Here is a 19,407-nt window from a genome sequence, read left to right as displayed (position 1 = left end):
ATTATGCTACTAACCCTCTCATTTCATGCTTTCATGCATTCCATAAACATCTTCCACCCCTTAGTTTTAGTTTTATTTCTTGCACTTTAATCTCCATATCAAGGCTTAGCATGTATAATCTAGGAATCTTGTAATTTCTTTTATGCAATTTAAATTCTTGCAAGACCATAGCATGTATTTAGGCCAATGATGTAAAGGACAATGGACTCTAAAGATGTACACCGACACAAGCACCGACACATGCACACACATCACATGGTTACTTTAGATGTATGCTTAGGGAATGCATGTTTAGATGTATGCTTAGGAATCGCGATACTTAGAAAAATCCTCTTTCCAAAGAAATATGAACAACATCACTCAAATCGTTTTCTAAATAAACTTTGGGATCAAAATCCCATTGATTTTCCCTTTATTTTCTTAAACAAAAACTTTAATGAATCTTAATCATACTTAGACTTCTTTTGCAAAATTACTAATTCCACTGATGTAAGATTTTTCCTACATGTCATATAACTATGTACACGTGAGTATATATAGGATCGTTTCCACAGGGAGTTACGTTAGTCATAAGCATTTTCACAATCGTTCAAGTTAAGGGTTTGGATATAATTTGTTTGTTTGTAACACTATATCCATATTTGACACTAAAGTAAAAACGAGAGGGGATCGAACTATTTCGCTTGCGGTATAAGATAACGAGCAAGCATAACAGCAGCAATCTCTCGATCGATTAACAGACTCTAGCTTTATAACCAATATTATTACAATCATTTCTACAATATCCTTCGTGTCCAAAGCGACATCGTTATTTCCAAGTTAGCGTTTAAACATTCGTGTCCAAATTCCTTAAACGATAACAAAGTCGATCGGATAACTTAATCGACCGTGTCCAGCCTGATTAAGTATCCGAAAGCATTAAAATCTTGATTAAAAGTAATTATCAAAGGTTTACAAACTTGTCAAGAGTGATATAACATAAGATAGATTGTTATTCTAGTTCTAGATTCAAGAGTTTGTGTCCAAATCATCTTGAATCTCTTTGAAAGCATTAAAAGCAAGAATAACAACAATATTGAATCATTAAGCTAGAACCTTATATATTAAAAGATCAAAAGATTACATAATAGCTTGATAGTTACCTCAATACTACATAGAAGGTGATAGTTACACATAGACATGTAAACTAATGCAAGGAATGAAGGAAAGATGAAGATTCAACCCTAGATTCATTGAGACATCAAGGATCTTGGCATGGAATCTTCATCTTTCCTTCATTCCTTGCATTAGTTTACATGTCTATGTGTAACTATCACCTTCTATGTAGTATTGAGGTAACTATCAAGCTATTATGTAATCTTTTGATCTTTTAATATATAAGGTTCTAGCTTAATGATTCAATATTGTTGTTATTCTTGCTTTTAATGCTTTCAAAGAGATTCAAGATGATTTGGACACAAACTCTTGAATCTAGAACTAGAATAACAATCTATCTTATGTTATATCACTCTTGACAAGTTTGTAAACCTTTGATAATTACTTTTAATCAAGATTTTAATGCTTTCGGATACTTAATCAGGCTGGACACGGTCGATTAAGTTATCCGATCGACTTTGTTATCGTTTAAGGAATTTGGACACGAATGTTTAAACGCTAACTTGGAAATAACGATGTCGCTTTGGACACGAAGGATATTGTAGAAATGATTGTAATAATATTGGTTATAAAGCTAGAGTCTGTTAATCGATCGAGAGATTGCTGCTGTTATGCTTGCTCGTTATCTTATACCGCAAGCGAAATAGTTCGATCCCCTCTCGTTTTTACTTTAGTGTCAAATATGGATATAGTGTTACAAACAAACAAATTATATCCAAACCCTTAACTTGAACGATTGTGAAAATGCTTATGACTAACGTAACTCCCTGTGGAAACGATCCTATATATACTCACGTGTACATAGTTATATGACATGTAGGAAAAATCTTACATCAAAATAGCGCCGTTGCCGGGGAGTAACGGAAATTTTTGTCATAAGTGTTGAAACAATTTTGTCATGTTAAGTCAATTCTGCACAAAATTCTTTCATGCATATACATATACACATATATCATTCATTATTTTTTTTATGCTAACCACTTGGTATAGTCTTGGTGAACTTTGTTTATGCGAGGTACCGTTGCTCACGAAGACCTACAATTTGATCCAGAGATTGAGAAAACTGCTAGGTTACTTAGAAAGCAAGCAAAGGAAGCTAGGAGATTAGCCAGGCTGGCTCAGCCGGAATCTTTACTTTTTATTCCTTCTCCGTCAGGTTCGGTGCATACTATATCACTAGGTGATTCTTCACATTCTTCTGCACATTCATCTCCGAGGAGTGAACCAGAAGTAGACATGGTTAATGAAGATGAGAATGCTCTACCTATGTGGGTTAGTCCGAGGAGGCTAGCTAATCTTGGCAATCGTAATGCCAAATCAATTGAGCTGAAGTCGGGGTTGATAAACTTGATAACTCATAACCAGTTTACCGGTATGGATCATGAGGATCCATATAGACATCTTACCAACTTCTATGTTACCGCCGGTACACTTGGTATGAAGGAAGATGAGGAAGAGGGCGTGTTTGTGCAATTGTTTCCTCATTCTTTGATCGGGAAGGCTAAGGAGTGGTATCTTGATCAACCAACTTCTTTGATGGAAAATTGGGGTGAGCTAGAGAAAGCATTTCAAGAAAGGTTCTTTCCGGAGGATAGGCATCTTGAGGCTAAAACATCAATTACAACTTTTGCTCAAGGCCAAAGTGAGACTCTTTGTGAAGCTTGGGAGCGTTATAAATCATTGCTAAGGAATTGTCCAAAGCATGGTTTTGATAGCCAAATGCAACTATATCTTTTTCGTCAAGGGCTTCAAGACATGTCCAAGACGAAGCTAGATGCAAGTGCTGGAGGTTCTATTACTATGAAAAATCCAGCTGATGCTGTCAAAATCATTAACCAAATGGCTCTTAACATAAGAAAATCCTCTCACAACCGGAATCCTAATCAAAGGAAAGTCGGTATTCTGGAGCTAGAAGCAAATGATGCGGTCTTAGCTCAAAATAAGCTCCTCACTCAACAAATAGAAGCCATGCAAAAGGAGATGAGAGCTATGCCAAAACAAATTCTTGAATCTCTCAAGCAAGAAGGAGGAACCGCTCAAGTCAATACTTGTGGACTTTGTACGGGGGATCATCCCACCGGCTATTGTCCCGAACCCGGTTCTTTTGAAGGGGAAGAGGTCAACTATGTGGGAAACCAACAAAGGCCTAACCAACCACAACAAGCCGGAACCTCACAACAAAATCCGGGTACTTCCAACTTCCAAGGAAGGTATCCGGCCAACCAAAACCAACAAAGACCTTGGAGAACACCGTACAACAATAACTATCAATATCCACCATCAAACTTCTACCAACAACCTTACCAACAACCATTCAATAATCAATACCAAAATCCACCACCAAATAACCCCCAACAACCGAATAATTCCCAAAGTACCGAGGAGGTCTTGAAACAATTCATGAAAGTGTCCATGGCTAACCAGAAAAACACCGACGCGTCCATCAAAGCCCTTGAAACGCAAGTTGGTCAGTTAGCACAACAAATGGCTCAAGGTCCTCCGCAATTGGGAGCTTTCACCGCTAACACTCAACCAAATCCTAAGGAGCACCACAAGGCATAGCAATCAAAAGCTATAGCTACAAGGAGTGGGAGAGTAGTAGGTAAAGGGGTAGGTGATGATATTGTTGTTGAAGAGAAGGATGATGAAGTTGTCAATGAGGAGGACAAAGAGAAGTTCGAGGAGGATAGTGTAGAGATAGAGGAGGAAGTGTATATAAAAAATAAAGAAGCTTTAGTTGAAAAAGAAAAAAATCAAAAAAGAGATCTAGTGGTACAAGAGGAGATGGAGAGGAAGAATAAAGATGTGGGGAAAGATAAAGGGAAGAAACAAGTAGTTGAGAAGCAAGTGGTGGCTCAACGCTTACCATACCCACATGCTCCATCGAAGAAAGACAAAGAGCGGCAATACGCAAGGTTTCTTGAACTCTTCAAGAAGTTGCAAATTGATATACCATTCTCAGAAGCCTTGGAGCAAATGCCGGTCTATGCGAAGTTCATGAAAGATATCCTTTCCAAGAAAAGAAGAATCAACGATGAAGAGACGATCCAAATCGATGCCAATTGTAGTGCTATTATTCAAAGAACGTTGCCTAAGAAAGAGCAAGATCCGGGAAGAGTCACTCTACCGGTAGCTATTGGCACAACACATGTAGGTAAAGCACTACTTGATCTTGGATCAAGCATCAATCTCATGCCTTTGTCCGTTGCCAAAAGAGTTGGTGACCTTTGTATAAAGCGGACTAGGATAATGTTGCAATTGGCCGACAAATCCTTTGCAAAACCACTAGGTATGGCCGAAGATGTTCTTGTTAAAGTGGACAAATTTATTTTTCCGGCTGATTTTGTGGTTATGGATGTCGAAGAAGATGAGGATGTGCCTATCTTAATGGGAAGGAATTTCATGCAAACGGCTCGGATGATGATTGATCTTGATGATAATATCATGAAGATCAAGGTAAATGATGAAGAGGTTACCTTCAACATCCGAGAAGCTTTGAAGTACTCGAAAGACAAGGGTGCATGTTTCAGAATGGATGCAACCGAAGAAGTCATCTTGACTACTCGGAAGCAAATGCACAATAGAACACCCCTTGAGAGTGCTTTGGTGGACGCACTCAATGCTATTGATGAAGACGAAGCAAGTGCCATTGAAGAGTGTTTGAAGGAGCTAGATTCCTTGAAGGAGGTTCTTCCTAATCAAGCCATACTTGAAGATTTGAAAGAAGAATCCAAGGAAGAAGCCAAAGTTGATGACACCAAGGTAGAATTAAAAATTTTACCATCTAATTTGAAGTATGTTTTTCTTGAGAAAGATGGTACAAAACCGGTGATCATCAGTAGCTCCTTGTCCATCAATGATGAAACCAAGTTGGTAGAGGTTCTCAAGGCCAACAAGGAAGCAATAGGGTGGAAGTTATCCGACTTGAAAGGGATAAGTCCATCTTATTGTATGCACAAGATTATGATGGAAGAAAACTTCAAACCGGTAGCACAACCGCAACGCCGCTTGAATCCAAACATGAAAGAGGTGGTGCGAAAGGAAGTAGTGAAGTTGCTTGAAGCCGGCATGATCTATCCTATCTCGGATAGTGCTTGGGTAAGCCCGGTTCAAGTAGTTCCCAAGAAAGGAGGAATGACGGTGATCACTAATGATAAAGATGAGTTGATCCCAACTAGAACCGTCACCGGATGGAGGATGTGTATAGATTATAGAAGACTCAATCAAGCAACAAGGAAGGATCACTTCCCCTTGCCCTTCATGGATCAAATGCTTGAAAGACTCTCCGGTCAATCCTTTTATTGCTTCCTAGATGGTTACTCCGGTTACAATCAAATCGCCATGAATCCAGATGATCACGAGAAGACGGCTTTCACTTGCCCCTTTGGTATTTTTGCTTATCGAAGAATGCCATTTGGCTTGTGTAATGCACCCGCAACTTTTCAACGGTGTGTTCAAGCAATCTTCTCCAAACTTATTGGAAAATGCATGGAGGTGTTCATGGATGATTTCTCGGTTTTCGGTTCGTCATTTCATATGTGTTTGAATAGCTTGGATACCGTGCTGAAGCGGTGTATTGAAACTAGCTTGGTGCTCAATTGGGAGAAATGTCACTTCATGGTTACCGAGGGTATTGTCCTTGGTCATAAGATTTCTGCTAAGGGTATTGAGGTAGACCAAGCAAAGGTCGATGTCATAGGAAAGCTTCCTCCACCGGTAAATGTCAAAGGTGTGCGGAGTTTTCTTGGTCATGCCAGCTTCTACCGGAGGTTCATCAAAGACTTCTCAAAGATTGCAAAGCCTATGAGCAACTTGCTCAACAAAGATAAGTCTTTTGTTTTTGATAATGAATGTCTTGATGCATTTGAATCTTTAAAAGAAAAGTTGACCACCGCACCAATAATCATTGCCCCTAATTGGGATTTAAATTTTGAATTAATGTGTGATGCAAGTGATTATGCTGTTGGTGCGGTCTTGGGTCAACGTAAGGACAAAATTTTTCATGCTATTCACTATGCAAGTAAGGTTTTAAATGAGGCACAAATTAATTATGCCACAACTGAAAAAGAGTTACTTGCAATAGTTTATGCAATGAAGAAATTTCGTTCTTACTTTGTAGGTTCCAAAATTGTTGTTTATACTGACCATGCAGCTATCAAGTATCTCCTTACTAAGTCCGACTCAAAGCCAAGGCTCATCCGTTGGATGTTATTGCTTCAAGAGTTTGACTTAGAGATCAAGGATAAGAAAGGCACGGAGAATCTTGTAGCTGATCACCTTTCAAGGTTGACAAACAATGAGGTAACCAAGAATGAACCGGAGGTTCGTGAAGAATTTCCAGATGAACGGTTGCTAGCTATCAATGTGAGACCGTGGTTTGCCGACTTGGTAAACTACAAAGCAACCGGGTTCATTCCGGAAGATTTTGAATGGCAACAACGCAAGAAGTTCCTTCATGATGCTAACCACTTTGTGTGGGATGAGCCTTATTTGTTCAAAATTGGAGCGGACAATCTCTTGCGTAGGTGTGTGGATGATGAAGAGGCAAAGAAGATCCTATGGCAATGTCATAATTCGCCCTATGGAGGTCACTTCAACGGGGAGAGAACAGCCGCAAAGGTACTTCAATCCGGGTTCTATTGGCCAACTTTATTCAAAGATGCCAATTTACATTGCAAGTATTGTGATGAATGCCAAAGAACCGGATCAATGTCAAAAAGAAATGAGATGCCTCTACAACTCATCCTTGAAGTGGAAGTGTTTGATTGTTGGGGTATAGATTTTGTTGGCCCTTTTCCTTCATCATATTCAAATGAGTACATCTTGGTGGCTGTTGATTATGTTTCAAAGTGGGTGGAAGCCGTAGCATCGCCTAAAGCCGATAGCAAGACGGTAGTGAAGTTCCTAAAAAAGAATATTTTCACCCGGTTTGGTACACCAAGAGTTCTCATTAGTGATGGAGGGTCACACTTTTGCAACACACAACTTGCCAAGGCCCTAGATCATTATGGAGTCAAGCACAAAGTAGCATCACCGTATCATCCACAAACGAATGGACAAGCCGAAGTTTCTAACCGGGAGGTCAAACGCATACTTGAGAAGACGGTCTCTACATCTCGGAAGGATTGGTCGGCTAAACTTGATGAAGCTTTGTGGGCATATAGGACTGCATACAAGTCTCCTATAGGCCTCACTCCTTTCCAAATGGTTTATGGCAAATCTTGTCATTTACCGGTCGAGCTCGAACATAAAGCCTTTTGGGCATTGAAGTTCCTAAACTTTGATCAAGAGAAGGCCGGTGAAAGAAGAAAAGTTCAAATGCATGAGCTTGAAGAATTGAGAAATCAAGCTTATGAATCTTCAAAGCTCTACAAAGAAAGGACCAAGAAGTATCATGACAAGAAGATCATTCTGAGACAATTCATGCCGGGGCAAATGGTATTACTTTTCAATTCAAGACTGAGGTTGTTTCCGGGCAAATTGAAGTCTAAGTGGTCCGGACCTTTCATGGTTAAAGAGGTCAAACCGTACGGAGCTGTGGAGCTTGAGGACCCAGTCACCAAAGCCAACTGGACTGTTAATGGGCAAAGGCTTAAGCCCTACTTCGGTGGTGAAATTGATCGGTGTTTGACGACAATTTCACTAATTGAGCCATGATTTCTTCAAAATGCGTCAAGCTAAGGACGTAAAACAAGCTCTTGCTGGGAGTCACACCCAGTTTTGTAAGTATTTTCATGTTTTAATGCATTTAGGAATAATTTCATGAGCAAAGCAAAGTAAGAAGCATATCTGGAGAAATCTCGCTCAAGCGAAGTTACTCTCGCTTACGCGAGATTGTTGCATTTTCGAATTGTTGGTTCTGGAGAAATCTCGCTTAAGCGAGTTAATCTCGCGCAAGCGAGATGAGTTTTGAATTTCAAAAAGTGTAACGGTTTCCAAGGGGATTAACTCCCTTAACCACTCCCCCATCCACTCATTTTCCCCTTTTACGGTTTCCATATCTCTTCCCCTCAAATTTCTCTCACTCTCTTATCTCACACTCACAACCATCAAACACAAACCTCAATTCATTCTTAGTTTAAGCAAGTCAAGCATTTCATTGCATCCATTCCATTAATCTTGCTTTTGCATCATAACAGGTTTGTTTTCCTTTCCAATTTCTTGTTTTCAATTTGCAAATTCACTTTCTCAATTTGTGTAGAAATGGCTAGGTCAGGGAAAGATGTAGTTGTTTGTGACTAGAGACTATTTTAATAGGATGTAAATGAACAAGAATCACAACTCAATACCAGGAACACTCACTTTTGGAACATAGACCCATTTTTGAAATTTTTGATAAATTAGGGTTTTGAGTGGTTCTTGGAAAAATGTTGTGATTTTGGTTCCTTTTTGGACTTTGGTACGTTATAGAAACCTAGGGAGATGAATGTTGTGATTAGAAATGCTGAATGTGTTGAATATGCTGGAAAAGTTCTGAAATTTCGCAGGTACAGACAAATCTCGCGCAAGCGAGGTTCTTGAGCAAAAATCTCGCGCAAGCGAATCTTCAAATGAAATTCTGGAAATATCTCGCTTGCAACTCGCTTAAGCGAGACACAAGCGAGATTGTTCTGTACCTCTGTTTTTAAAGTCTATCTGCCTTAACCTTTTTGATTCCATACATGTGCTGATTATTGTTCTATACTGTATATGGTTTTGCTGGTTGTTTTGCAGATGGCACCTAAAAATCAACCAACCAAGAAACGAAAAACCACTGCTTCCTCATCAGGTGTGGTAAATAGTCCTGCACCCTTACCTAGAAACCCGGACCGTACCATTTACACGTCCAACAAAACCTATGCCAGGTTTCTCGAGCTGAAAAAAGAGAAAACTTGGCATGACAAAATTTTCCGGATTAACCCTGAGGGAGAGTATGCTGACATAGCAGCCATTTTCACTGAGAGAAAGTGGGAGAAACTCCTTAACCCATATCCCAAAATCAACCTGGATCTCTTGAGAGAGTTTTATGCCAATTCTTTACCAGATTGTGATGCTAAGGAAATGCATGCTGCATTTTCTTACACCACAATGGTGAGAGGAAAAACCATCCGCTTCGATAGGGATGCGATTAATGAGTATCTAGGCAACCCTTACACCCTACCTGAGTCTGATGACCCGGACACACCTGCCTTGTGTCCTTATGGGGAAAGAGAGAGAGCTGCTGATTGGAATCTTGGTAAGATTGAGAGGGAGATTTTGCTACCGGGTAGGACATATACTGAGTCCAAAGCGGGTAACCGCAATTTGGCGGCCTTCACTGATATGAGGCCAAAAGCTGGGATTCTGTTTAAGTTCTTAGTTCATAATGTCTGGCCGAAGAGTCATGTCACCACAACTCCCAAAAGAATAATGCCTCCTCTGATTTGGCACATTTGCAAAGGAAGGCCGGTGGATCTGGCTTCGATTATTTCAAGAGAGCTGAAGCATGTAGCTCTCGGTGGTGTAGCGGGACCAGAGACCAGGCTTGCTTTTCCCGGCTTTATTATGGGATTACTTAGGCATCATGAGGTGCCAGTCACCGAGCCTTTTTCTGAAGAGCTGGTTTCTCCCATTGATGACAAATACATTCGGGGTTACATTTCTAGAGCATTAGCCAAAGGTGCTGCTTCTTCTTCTCAAGTACCCCAACCTGAGGATGTACCCCAACCTGAGGATGTACCCCAACCTGAGGACTTTCCAGAGCATGAAGATCCTCACCAGACTATGCCACCACCTCAGCAGTCAGGCACTTTTGATTTTTCATCTTTTCAGGCATACATGGCTCAGTATGAGCAGCGAGCAGTTGAGAGAGCTCAGGCACAGCAGCAGCAAGCCTTTCAGTTAGCTCAAGCACAGGAGTTGAGAGAGAACCACATAATGGACCAGCAGGCTGCTATCTTCCGCAGCAACCAGGGCATCTACTCGCATCTTTACGATGCTCACATGGATCCCCGGTGTTTTATGTTCACTCCTGCACAGTATTATGATTCTTGCATGTGGCCTGGGGACAGGCCAACCTACCCAGGAGGGGGCAGTGGTGCAGCATTTGGTGGAGCAGCTGATGACTTTACTAGGACAGCCAGTGTCCACATTGGTGGTGATGCGGTGAGGACAGCTAGTGTGCATGGGACAGCTAGTGTGCATGGTGTCGATGATGATCCAGAGAGGACAGCCAGTGTCCATTTATCTCAGCAGGATGATATGGATGATGATGCGGCACACTGACCGCATTCTTTTGATGTTTTTAGTGATGCTTAGTTTACTTTGACTTCTGCTTTGACTTTTTAGTTTATGTTTTTATTTTTATGCTGGAACAATTTTATCGCTTTTGAACTTATACTTTTTGAGCACGGTTTTGGGTGTTCATCACTTTGGTTTAATTTTAATTTCGTTTTGGGTTAAATAGCTTAGCTTGTTGTTTGGTTTTTAACTTATTGCTTTAGATGAAATTTTTGATTAATCTTGCTTGTGTTTAGTCAAAAGAAAAAAAATTGCTCATAAACATCAAAGTTTAAAGTGCTCTATGGAGCCAATTATTGAGCAAAAGCAGGTGAGTGATAATGATATGAATTGTGAGAAAGCGCATTGCCAAGGTATTGGTTTCCTGTTATTCTAGGTGTTACTATGAATTTGAAATTTGTACTGTGCATAAAATATATATCATTTAAGTCTTTTCATAAACATGAATATCTTTGAACCACTTAGTACTTAACCTAAATGTGAGGTAGCTTCAATCTTTTGTATATATGCTGGAGACCGATAATCATCGTCTAACTTGTTTTAGTTATGTTAAATCTGATAATTATTTTGAATTGTTTGAAAGCATGGAAAGGATCAAGGCACTTTTTGAATTGAGAGTAACCTACTTGACCACATAAAGCCTACCTGTGAGAAGAGCGAGTATCTGATACCCCAATCTGAGCCAAATGAATCAAGTCCTCAAACATGAACTGTCAATATTCATAAGCACAATGCTTGTTGAATTTGCCTGAAATTTTTCAAAAATCCAGTTCATGGTTGAATCTTATAGGACTTTGATAATTTTACTTTGTTGAACCCTTAACCTTTTTGTACTTTGTCCCTTGCCTTAGGATAGGGGAACATTCAATTAGAGTTTTGTTGTATTCAAGTTGGGGAGGAAAAGGAGGCATTATATGTTAAGTTATGGTGAAGTTGTAAAATAACCTGACAACATTGAATCAAAGAAAAAAATTGTACATTTGAAAAAGAAAAGAAAAGAAAAGAAAAAGAAAGAGAAAAATCAAAAATAGAATAAGTTGTCAAGGTTATAAGTTTGATTGTTAATCACCAAAGGTTTTAATTCTTGGTAAGGAAGTATTTGGATTTCAAGTTGTGATACAAAAAAATGTTCCTCTTTGATAGGCTTTCTGATCAATTGCCCCACATATGACATTTCTTTTGTAGCCCGGCCAAGTTATAACCCTTGCAAGACCTTTTGATCGATGCTTTTATGCTTTTTGAGACGATATTTGGATGGACACCTAACTTAAATAGGATGTTAGCATGGTTGTTGGATGTGTGTTCATTACCTCATTCATTGTTATCATTATATTGCATTTACTTTCAAAGAAGTGTGTTAGGTGTGGTTCATAGATAGATATGTTTATACTTTGAAGTTTATGATGTGTATATTGTGCTTAGGACTTGTTTCACATTTATAGCTGTGCTAGGAATAATGGAGAACTTCATGCTTGCCGGTGCTTTCACATTTGAATCACCACTTGAAAATTTTTATTTAATTTGAATTGTTTGGTATTGTGCTAGAAAGCTTGTCCAAAGCCTTGTGAGTTTCCTTTTGATTCTTTTGTTTGAGGATAAACAAAAAGCTAAGTTGGGGAGAGTTTGATAAGTGCTCAAAAGTAATATATTTCATGTGTTAAAAGAGGCATTTTTAGTGACTTGTTATGCAAGTTATCTACGGAAAAGCAACCAATTGTTATAATTATACCATTTATGCTTTATATGCCTAATTCTACCCAATTTATGCAGGAAATGACAAGCAAGGACCAAAACTCAAGTTGTGTGATCCAAGCAAATCTCGCTTACGCGAGGTCATATCGCTTAAGCGAGATTCCTCCAGGGAGAAGCTCAACCTTCGCTTGCATCTCGCTTCCAGGGTCGCTTGTGAATTTTAGAATCTCGTTTACGTGAGATCATCTCGCTTAAGCGAGATTTCTCCAGGGAACAGATGAGCATCTCGCTTTCCATCTCGCTTCCATGTCGCTCAAGCAGGATTCTAAGGCGGTTTAAGTTTCAAGCAACTTCGCTTGCGCGAGGTCTAACTCGCTTACGCGAGATGCAACTTCATCAAGGAGCAGGGCTACATGGCAAGACTTCATTGGTCATTGTTAGATATTTAGGCTTCTCGCTTGAGCGAGATGTATCTCGCTTAAGCGAGATTACACGTTTTCAGCCCATTTAAATACAAGTCTTCCCTCTCTCTAGCACTATTCACTATTCCATTGAAATATTTTATACATTTCTAGAGAGAGGTTAGAGCTATTTCATAGAGAGAAACACAAAGCAAGTGATTAAGGAGTAGATTCAACCCTAGATTCATTGAGACATCAAGGATCTTGGCATGGAATCTTCATCTTTCCTTCATTCCTTGCATTAGTTTACATGTCTATGTGTAACTATCACCTTCTATGTAGTATTGAGGTAACTATCAAGCTATTATGTAATCTTTTGATCTTTTAATATATAAGGTTCTAGTTTAATGATTCAATATTGTTGTTATTCTTGCTTTTAATGCTTTCAAAGAGATTCAAGATGATTTGGACACAAACTCTTGAATCTAGAACTAGAATAACAATCTATCTTATGTTATATCACTCTTGACAAGTTTGTAAACCTTTGATAATTACTTTTAATCAAGATTTTAATGCTTTCGGATTCTTAATCAGGCTGGACACGGTCGATTAAGTTATCCGATCGACTTTGTTATCGTTTAAGGAATTTGGACACGAATGTTTAAACGCTAACTTGGAAATAACGATGTCGCTTTGGACACGAAGGATATTGTAGAAATGATTGTAATAATATTGGTTATAAAGCTAGAGTCTGTTAATCGATCGAGAGATTGCTGCTGTTATGCTTGCTCGTTATCTTATACCGCAAGCGAAATAGTTCGATCCCCTCTCGTTTTTACTTTAGTGTCAAATATGGATATAGTGTTACAAACAAACAAATTATATCCAAACCCTTAACTTGAACGATTGTGAAAATGCTTATGACTAACGTAACTCCCTGTGGAAACGATCCTATATATACTCACGTGTACATAGTTATATGACATGTAGGAAAAATCTTACATCATCCACCTCACTCTTTTCACAATCTCATGCCCTTGAGGCCTCTCTCTCTCATTCTTCAAAATTCCATTTTTCAAACTTAAAATCAACCAACGAAAACAAAAACATCTTTGGAAGAGAACTACGGTGGATTTGATCCCTTAAAAGGGTACGTAGGCAAGGAACCAATATTCCTTCAATTCAAATAAAATGAAAATTCAAACACTTTCTTCTCCCTCCAATTCTTGACTTATTAAACTCTTAGGTGTAAATATCATTTTCCAAATAGCATTTAAAAATAAAGCGCGCGCGTAGAAAGTAAAGACGGTTCCTATAGGATACTGTAGTCGTTATGGGTGCCTAACACCTTCCCGTAGCGAAAACAACTCTCGGACCTCGATTCTCAAGGGTTTTGCTTATTTTTTCCCTTCCCAAGAAAAAATGAGATATCAAAGGTTAAAAAGGTTCAAACGTAATCAATGTTTGACACCCAAAAACCAAGATAAAACAAGGCCAAGTCACCAACACCATCTTCAAGCACATCCCAGAGCTCTTCTTCTAAACCCATAATGTAACTATACATTTTGGTTTTCCAGCAAGAGAAAGTCTCAAGATCTCCATTAAACCTATAAGCCTTGTTGTTGGAATCAGATGACTTTTCATCAGAAGTACCATAATCATATGCAACAACATTATGACCAGTACTGAAACCTTCACCAGTTGACATGTTTATCTCAGATTGTTCTCTGTTACACTATTAAGTGCTAAGACAACAGAACCGGACACTTGATACCAATTGAAGGTGAGAAAAATACAAGAAGGGGGGTTGAATTGTGTTATCTTTTTCTTCTTTTTAAAACTAAGTCCAATGTTCAGAGTCTGATAGAGTTCGGAGTCTGGAACAGTGTTTAAAGTCTTATGCAGCAGATAATGTACAGAGAGAGAAAAGAAAGACACAAAGCAATTATACAGGTTCCTTCCACAATCCGAAAGTAGTTATGTCCCCCTTGCACTTCCAAGGAGAGTTCACTAAAATCAATATCTGATTACAATTGCTCAAGCACAAAAGCAAGAGACTTCAAACTACTCAAACACAAAAGCATGAGGTTTCCTATGCTCAAGCAGACACGTAAGAGACTTCTATGCTCAAGCACAAAAGCAAGAGACTTCTAAACAAACACAATTACACAGAAAAATGTTTGAGGTTGAACACTTGATATACAATCAGTGGTGTTCACAAATACAAATCAGATACAAACTCTTAAGACTCTAGAATTTCTAAGATATGAAAGTTGTTAAGAAATTCTAAGTGAACTTGATGTGAAAAGAATTTAAGCAGAGTTTTGGAACTTGTAAAATTGTTGTGAGTCTCTTACAATCTTCAAGTCTTCACTCCTTTATATAGAGGTGTGAAAGAGACGTTGATTGCCAGCACATCAAAAGAGTCGTTGTTGAAGCTTGATAATCACCAATGATTTGTTGCTTGATTTTGTTATTGTCCTAGGAGAGAACAATTTCAAATTCATTCCCTGAATAGAGAATAACAAGCGTAGACACAACTGTTATCTTGTACTACTGCAGACATGATGAGTGGAGTAGTGGTTGTACAATTGTACTGTGTCCTTTTCCTGCGCTCTTCAGTGTATAAGCATCCAATGCCTTCTAATTCCTCTGAAATAGCCATTGCTCCAGGCGTCCATTCCTTCTGCAATCATGTGTATTCAGAATAACAACTTTTAACTAACTCCAGCTTACAGTCTTCAGACTCTGTTGTGTTGGAACAAAATGTGTTTAACAATAAACCTTAGAGAGTTTTGATGATAACAAGGTATTAAAAATTGACAATTGGACTAGCTAATATTTTTTCAAGTGTACAGGACCATAGTTAAAAAGTTACATCATATAAAGGTTCTGAAGAACAAAAGAGAGCTAAGGAATCAAGAAAAGGAAGCTTTAAAGCGTCTGAAGAAAAGTGCTCCTGAAGTCAAAAGTGCTCCTGAAGACAAAGTGCTCCCGAAGATGACGACGTCATTAGAAGCTGAAGTTCATCAGAAGCAAGTTACTCAGAAGCAACCTCATCAGAAGCTGAAAATCACCAGAAGCTGAAGATTCAAGATTTAACACTTCAAAAGCTGTCTATTGGATTCGAAAGCAATGCAGAAGACTGGAAATACAAAGCAACGGTCATTTTGTGAAGATTTGAAGGCACTGGATGCTTATATTTAAAAAGCGTTGACAAAGTACAAAGTGTACGAAGTGTACAACCACTATCTCCACTACTCTGCAATGTCCACGCTACAAGACAAGAAAACAGCTCCAGAATACAGCTCTGCCTGCAACAATGTTCCTTCACAATAGGAATGGATTTCAAATTGGTTCTTCATAGGACAACAACCATATCAGGCAAAAGATCATTGGTGATTGATCAAGCTTCATCAACGACTCTTTTGATGTGATGGCAATTTCACAACGACTCTTTCACACCTCTATATAAAGGAGTGAAGACTTAAGGATTGACATACGACTCAACTACAATTTACAAGCGCCAAAACTCTGCTGAAATTGTTCTGCTTTCAAAGTCACTTAGAATTTCTGTTTTCATGTTCATATCTTAGAAATTCTAAAGTCTTAAGAGTCTGTATCTGATTTGTATTGTGAACACCACTGATTGTATATCAAGTGTTCAACCTCAAACATTTTTCTTTGTAATCTTGTTTGATTAGAAGTCTCTTGCAGTTGTGTTTGAGCATAGAAGTCTCTTGATTGTGTTCTTGAGCATAGGAAGACTCTTGCAAAGTGTGCTTGAGCAAAGGAAGTCTCTTATTGTGTGCTTGAGCAATTGTAATCAGATATTACATTTTAGTGAACTCTCCTTGGAAGTACAAGGGGGACTGGACTACTTCCGGATTGTGGAAGGAACCAGTATAATTGCTTTGTGTCTTTCTTCTTCTCTCTCTGTTTTTATCCACTGCATTTAGATTCTGAATATCACTTTAGAATTTGTCTCACTTTGCTTCTGATCAGTGTGCTTCAGTTTAGGAGAAACGAAGAAAAATAAAACACAATTCAACCCCCCTTCTTGTGTTTTTCTCACCTTCAATTGGTATCAGAGCCTTGGTTCTGTTGATAACACCTAACAGTGTAACAGTCCAAGATCTGAGAAAAACATGTCTGATGGATCATCTGGTTTTAGATCTGGTCATGATCATACTGCTGTTTCTCATGATTATGGTGAACACAAGAAATCCAGTGTAGGAAAGATTCCTAAGTTCAATGGAGACCCTGAAGAATTTACTTGCTGGAAAACCAACTTCTACAGCTATGTCATGAGTTTAGATGAAGAACTATGGGATATACTTGAAGAAGGTGTTGATGACTTGGTTCTTGATGAAGAAGGAGCTGCTGTTGATAGAAAGAAACATACTCCTGCTCAGAAGAAGACCTACAAGAAGCATCATATTATCAGAGGAGTACTTGTCACTGCTATTCCTAAGGCAGAATATATGAAGATGAGTGACAAGTCAACTGCTAAAGCAATGTTTGCTTCTCTTTGTGCTAACTATGAAGGCAGCAAGAAAGTCAGAGAAGCAAAGACTCTTATGCTGGTTCATCAGTATGAGTTGTTCAAGATGAAGGATGATGAGACTATTGAGGAGATGTACTCAAGGTTTCAAACCCTAGTCTCTGGACTACAAATACTGAAGAAGAGTTATGTTGCTTCTGATCATGTGAGCAAGATACTCAGAAGTTTGCCTGCTAGATGGAGACCAAAGGTGACTGCTATTGAGGAAGCTATAGATTTAAACACTTTAAGTGTTGAAGATCTTGTTAGTTCTCTCAAAGTTCATGAGTTGAGTCTTAATGAACATGAGTCTACCAAGAAGAGTAAATCAATAGCTCTTCCATCCAAAGGCAAGTCATCAAAAACTCTCAAAGTAGTTGAATATGATGAAGAAGAACCATCTGATTCAGATTCTGAAGAAGATGCTGCTGAGATGGCTATGCTTTCCAACAGTCTGTAGTATTTGGCTAAGAAGAATAGAAAGTTTCTGACCAGAAGGAGTAACTCCAGAAGCTCAAAGAAAGAAGATCAGAAGAGTTGCTTCAACTACAAGAAGCCTGGACCTTTCATTGCTGATTGCCCTGATCTTCAGAAAGAGAAGTCAAAGGACAAGTCAAAGAAGTCAACTTTCAAACCAAGCAAGTTCAAGAAGCAGATTAAACAGAGTTTAATGGCCACCTGAGATGATTTGGAAAGTGAATCTAGATTTGATAGTGAGGAAGCTGATGAAGGTGCAAAGATAGTTGTTGGGTTAGTAGCTACAACAACTTCAGAAGCTGGACCAGAATCAGACTCAAAAGAAGAAAATGAGGTATATTCTAAAATTCCCAAAGAAGAGTTGATTGAGTCTCTTAAAGAACTCCTTACACATTTTGAAGTAAGAACCAATGAGTTGAAAGATTTAAAAGAAAAATATGTTGATTTAATGAAGCAACAAGAATCAACTCTATTGGATCTGAAAGCTTCTGAAGAAGGACTTAGAGGCTTAGACTTCATTTGTAAAACTTATGAAGATAAGCTCAGGTTCTTGTGTCAGAAGCTACAAGAAAAGTGTAATGGAAAACCTTTAAGCAACCATAAGATTGCGTTTGAAGATTTTATCATGTCTGGCATTGACAGAAGCAGAGTTGCCTCTATGATTTATAGCATTTACAAGAACAATGGCAGAGGAATTGGTTTTTCAGAAGTGAAAACTAGTAAAACCAATATTAAATCCTGTTGTGAATGCATCAAGGAAGGACTGAAAACAGTTTTTGTACCTGAAGGTGTAAAAGGTGAAACTGTGGTTCAGTCAGAACCTTAAGCTCCTGACTCTAAGGCTAAGATTGCATCAAAGCCAAAGAATCGTAAGTCTAAGGTTGTGACTAACTCTGAACCCAAAAACTCAAAGATTAGGATTTTGAAGAGATCAGAACCTGTCCCTCAAAGTCTGATGAAACCAGAATCTAAAATTCTGAAGTTTGGTGTTCAGAAGAACAAAACAGTTTCTGCTTCTGAAATACCAAAATCAAAAGGTGTTAAACCTAAGGTGATGGTTAATCAGAAGCAACCTAAATCACACCCTAAAGTACAAGAAGTGAAGAGTAAAGCTTCCAGTACGAACCTTCCAGGACCCATAACACAATGGGTACCTAAATCTAAACTTATGAAAAATGCAGATATGTCTAAGAGCAATGCTAAAGCAAAAATCATGGTACCTAGACAACGGTTGCTCAAGACACATGACAGGAGAGAAGTTCATGTTCCTCAACCTAACAATGAAAGAAAGAGGAAATGTGAAGTTTGGAGGCAACCAATCTGGCAAGATCATTGGTACAAGAACTATTGGTAATTCCTCTACCTCAATTAATAATGTATGGTTGGTAGATGGGCTTGAACATAACCTATTGAGCATCAGTCAATTCTGTGACAATGGTTATGATGTGTTATTTGAGAAAGCCAACTGTACTGTAATCAACAAAGAAGACAAATCTATTGTGTTCAAGGGAAAGAGAGTGGAAAATGTCTATAAAATCAACTTTTCTGAACTAGTTGACCAGAATGTCATTTGCCTTCTATCAATGAATGATAGGAAATAGATGTGGCACAGAAGGTTGGGACATGCTAACTGGATATTAATCTCTAAGCTTAGTAAGTTACAACTTGTCAAAGGCCTTCCTGATATAGATTATCATTCAGATGCACTCTGTGGTGCATGCCAGAAAGGAAAAATTGTAAAATCATCTTTTAAAACTAAAGACATTGTTTCAACCTCCAGACCCTTAGAACTACTTCATATTGATTTATTTGGACCAGTTAGTACTGCGTCCTTATATGGAAGCAAATATGGATTAGTCATTGTTGATGATTATAGCAGAT

General features: G+C 38.6%; 1 protein-coding gene and 1 pseudogene across 1 annotated transcript; both read left to right on the top strand.

Moving 5' to 3' along the window:
- The window catches only part of LOC146899656 (uncharacterized), a 30,809-nt pseudogene extending 22,133 nt beyond the window's left edge, over positions 1-8,676 (top strand).
- LOC146899655 (uncharacterized) lies at positions 6,431-11,556 on the top strand. Its single transcript, XM_085734310.1, has one exon. It carries the CDS (start codon positions 8,845-8,847, stop codon positions 10,396-10,398), a length of 1,554 nt encoding a protein of 517 aa, XP_085590436.1. The 5' UTR covers positions 6,431-8,844; the 3' UTR covers positions 10,399-11,556.
- The last annotated feature ends 7,851 nt before the right edge of the window (positions 11,557-19,407 follow it).

The sequence above is a fragment of the Medicago sativa genome, chromosome 8 (genome assembly GCF_051527215.1).
Source record: "Medicago sativa cultivar Bolivia chromosome 8, Bolivia_mono, whole genome shotgun sequence".
In the NCBI taxonomy this organism is placed as follows: domain Eukaryota; kingdom Viridiplantae; phylum Streptophyta; class Magnoliopsida; order Fabales; family Fabaceae; genus Medicago; species Medicago sativa.
The sequence above is the reverse complement of the archived record's forward strand: the minus strand, read 5'-3'. Positions and strand labels throughout refer to the sequence as shown.